The sequence below is a fragment of the Lupinus angustifolius genome, chromosome LG15 (genome assembly GCF_001865875.1).
Source record: "Lupinus angustifolius cultivar Tanjil chromosome LG15, LupAngTanjil_v1.0, whole genome shotgun sequence".
In the NCBI taxonomy this organism is placed as follows: domain Eukaryota; kingdom Viridiplantae; phylum Streptophyta; class Magnoliopsida; order Fabales; family Fabaceae; genus Lupinus; species Lupinus angustifolius.
The window spans coordinates 18,789,928-18,794,170 of record NC_032023.1 but is presented as its reverse complement, the minus strand read 5'-3'; the positions used below and the strand labels follow the sequence as shown (position 1 = coordinate 18,794,170).

Below are 4,243 nucleotides of genomic sequence, written 5' to 3'. Positions count from 1 at the left end.
TGTATGTATATATATATATATATATATATATGTATATGTATATGTGTGTGTGTTTCAAAAGAGGTATTTATACAAACAATGTCGTAGCTACCAATGTCATAGTAATGCTACGAGTGCTTCTTGTGTTGATATTTTTAAAGACCCACGTAGCTTGTAGTGGATGATATTTTTAAGGCTCTGTCGGATTTGGGTAAAATGTAGCAAGACTATCCCAATATTCTTCGTTTGGAATTGCTTTCTTATCTCAATATAAGTATGCACCTGGTTGAAAATTTTGATAGTTTTGAAAACTTCATTATTCATGTTTACCATGTACTGGTGTTAGAGCAGTACCAATGATTGACTCAATTTTGATGGGTTTGAAAACTTAATTATCCATGTTTACTTGTAGAATAATATTTATAGCATAAATTTGTTGTGTCATCTATATACATGTCGTATTCAGTCCATGCAAAGGGAGTAGAATGATGGATCAATTAACGATCTTTGATCCGCAATGCCAGATCCATGAGAGAACATGTGGTGGTGAGGTTACAAGAAGGAAGACCTAGATCTATGGAAAAAAAACCCAAAACAATACTGTCTAATGAAATAACATGAATACGTAAATAAAGTTTGGGGACCAATTTGAGAAAAAAGAGTTGAGGAACCAAAATATCAGTTTTCCCCAAAATTTACCAACAAATCAAATATATATAATGGAAGGGATAAAAGAGAGAGGAAAGAAACAGGAGGAAACGATTAGAAAAATACTGTGCAGTATTTTTCTCCAACCTTATTAGTTGCAAATGATGTGCATTTAGACTAAGGAACAAGATATCTCATTAACTGGGAGTCTGTGGCCTATTTCACAATGTAACTGGCCTCTGAAGTCTATCATTCTGTGTACCCCTAAGGGTTAGTTTGGGAGTTGAATTTTGAAGGGGAAAGAAGGGAAAATGAAGGCTTGAAAGTCATCGTACAAGTATATTTCATGACTCTCAAGTCTTCTATTTCTCTTCCTTCTCCTCCAAAATCCAACTCCCAAACTAACCCTAAAGGTCCATACATCCTGGAACAATGGAATGTTGTGGAATTTTACATTACTTTTCAAATTCTAGCTACAAGTTTTCAGTGGATCTCTGAACTAAACACTAACAACAAAAAAACAGATAAATCTCTTAAACTTCAAGGTACAAAAATCTTGGGGGAAAATGGATGACAGTTTATTTCCATTTCTCTTGAAGATCTTTCCTCTCTGATAATACCCAAGTGGCAAAAATTGCGGCTATGAGTGCAACAATTGTTAGAAGAAGTAGAGCATAGCTGAAATCTTCAGTTAGTGAATCGTAAGTCCTCGAAGGAGCAATCTGGGTAAAAAATAGATCTACTCCATAGGCAAAGATGAGAGATGTAGACTCCAGCTTGGCAGGGACAGTTACAATACCTCGTAGACCTTCCACTTTGAAGGAATGGGTAATATAAGACTGCAGATTTTCAAGAAAAAACTAGTATGAATTTCACGTCGTGAAGTACATTTAGTTCAGAGAGATGCATGCGTTCAAAGTTGGGAGATATAGTATTCGGTTAAGCACATTCTACGCTTGCTAAATGGGGGAGGATATGAGTGCCGGCCATAGAAAGTAAGACCATTTGGGGTTAAAGTCCTCCCCATTATCATTTTAAGTTCACATGATGGTAAAGACCACAGCCATTAACACCCTCATTAGCACCTTATCTGCTTAGCCTCCAAACTATCTTAAAGATAAAGCCCACAGCCATTCACGTATGTTTTGGTCATCCAGATTAAGGGCTAGTTTGGCTGAGATTTTAAAAGTATCTTTTTTAGCTTGGATGGAAGATGAGATGACAGATTAAAAATTACCTGAGAAATGATTGGCAATGAATCGGTAAGAGGAATAATTCCTTCTTCTTTCTCAGCTTGTGAGGGGTTAAGAGTGCGCCTGGGATCTAGAAAGCGTTTATCAAGTGCCAAAACCTACACCAACAAAAAACAGTTGACATGCACAAATGTAGAATATCAACTAGACTCATTGAACAACAAAATTAAACGTGAAAAAGATAGCTTGTTTCTTCCCCCCTTAAGTTCTCCTATATTAACAAATAACTTAGTGCAAATAATTCTAACCTGATCACCAACTGTTCCAATAAGAACCTGCTTAGAGGTTATACCCTTGGTGGTTGAAGTCACTTCTAGTGTTTTCACGGAATGAGTAAAGAAGTATGATTGTGATTTTGTTGTGACTTCCGGTCGAGAATAAGAAGAGAAGGGTGATGTAAGATTGTGCTTTCCGAGAACAAACCTCCAAACATCTTTGTTATCCTGTGCATTATATTCAAGCATAACCATATTAGAAATGTAGACCATGCGCCAAAAAAAACAGATACAAAATGACTAACATACCGCCCGGGACTGATCATAGAGCTCAACAACTGACATCTCATATCTGTGTGCTCTGAGATTAAAATAATGGTAGACAACCCAGTTTTCACTAAATACCTATGCAATTAACATTCATATAAGAGAAAGTCAGATTCAAGCTCTGCATCATTTAAATAAGCATGCTGTTCAAAAACTTACAGCACGAACAGGACCCTGGCAACCATGGTGAGTCATGCGATGCAATATGCGACCAGTAACAGTATCAATGATATATATGACCAACCATGCCTCCTCTGGGGTTGCTGTTCCAATGTCCCCGCTGGCTTTTGGTGCTGCATTTGCGACAAAAAGTAGATTCTTTGATATATACTTGTACATGACATCATAATCAGTCATAACTTTTGCTTGAGTATGAACAACCTAGATAAACACAAGAGAGTAACGAATTTAGGAGGTACAGCATCAAGACTGTGACAAACTGAACAAAAGAAAACAGTCACAATAAAGCATGTGCATGCTAGAAAACCTTTAATTGTCATACTGCTTTTGATCATCTGTATATACTGAAAGATTAGTATAGAGACAATTCATACGGCTTCGGAATAACTAAGGCAAATCAACACTGAGGCATTATCAATTATTACATTTGGATAATGGATATTGAGATCGGGAATAACTACTCTACATGATTATCCATAGATCAAAATTTCATTCATAAAATCCCTCAACATCAAAACCAATTTATGCTCAGATAGTAAATTTATATTTTAAGAACGTAGTGACATATAAAGAACAATATAAAATTCAGAAAAGTTTACCTCGTTTAATTTTCTTGTCACTGTTGCAATAATCTTTTCTGATTCAGACGGGAATACTATAGACCATAAGTCTCTCAAGTCAAAGCAGTATTCATCCACTGCTTTGCAGTTGCTCTTCAACGCATGACCTCTAATAATACCATTATCAGACTCAACTGAATACCAGTATACATTTGAAAACTCACGTTTCAGAATATCGATGGCTTCAGGAGTTCTTGGGTATAAATATGCATGTTGATTAACATCAATAATTAGATGCAGACGCTGTTCGGTTGAATCCGTATAAGGCAAGGGAATAACTTGAGCAACTGTATGAGCATGACTTAAAGAATTGACTTCCAACCCAGTGTATGCATCAATGAAAGAAAGAACAGCTGGAGCGGCCAAACTTGGTCCACATCGCCCAACTACAAGGACAGATGGATTCTCATCCAACGCATGATGATGTGGAACCTGCCACTGATAAATGTTAAGCCCAACTGGACGTTCACATGCTTCTGATTTGCGTAGAGTAGGAAGTAGAATAGACCAAATTATGCGTCCATCTCCAGTGTGCAACGCAAAAACCTTTCCTGCCCTTGTAAGTACTATAAGCAACTTACGAAAACCATTATGATCACGAGTCATCTTGCTTTTCTCAGAACTCCTCAGTCTTATTGCTTGAATAGCTGCTACATCGTCAGGGCTTGCGATCATCAAAGTTCCTTTAAGCTTCAGCACATGTCCCTTCCAATAATAAATCAGCACAGAAAATATCCACCATTAGAGAAGTAGTTAATGATATCCACATCCCTGGTCATATAGAGATAAAAGAATGGAATACACACAAACAAAATACAGAGATGCTAAAGATAACAGTTGTGTATCTCTAGAATAAAAAAATGTATAACAATTCAGGTTGATGTCCTAATTAAATATATCGGGGACATACCTTTAGCCATTCGAAGAGGTTCTGTTCCACTTTTGCCACAGATACACCTTTCTTTTCCACAGGTAGTTCTGATGTTGTAACATCTACAACTGATGCAAGACCATCCTCTCT

General features: G+C 36.8%; 1 protein-coding gene across 1 annotated transcript in view; it reads right to left on the bottom strand.

Moving 5' to 3' along the window:
- LOC109327757 (ER membrane protein complex subunit 1-like) overlaps nt 1,114-4,243 on the bottom strand; it is a 4,123-nt gene continuing 993 nt past the window's right edge. Inside the window, exons 2-8 of the mRNA XM_019560909.1 lie at nt 4,133-4,241; nt 3,202-3,927; nt 2,582-2,803; nt 2,405-2,500; nt 2,129-2,323; nt 1,865-1,978; nt 1,114-1,466 (exon numbers count right to left, since the gene is read on the bottom strand). Of these exons, the coding sequence (XP_019416454.1) occupies nt 1,206-1,466; nt 1,865-1,978; nt 2,129-2,323; nt 2,405-2,500; nt 2,582-2,803; nt 3,202-3,927; nt 4,133-4,241 (1,723 nt within the window). The 3' untranslated portion in view covers nt 1,114-1,205. The remainder of the gene's footprint in view (nt 1,467-1,864; nt 1,979-2,128; nt 2,324-2,404; nt 2,501-2,581; nt 2,804-3,201; nt 3,928-4,132; nt 4,242-4,243) is intronic.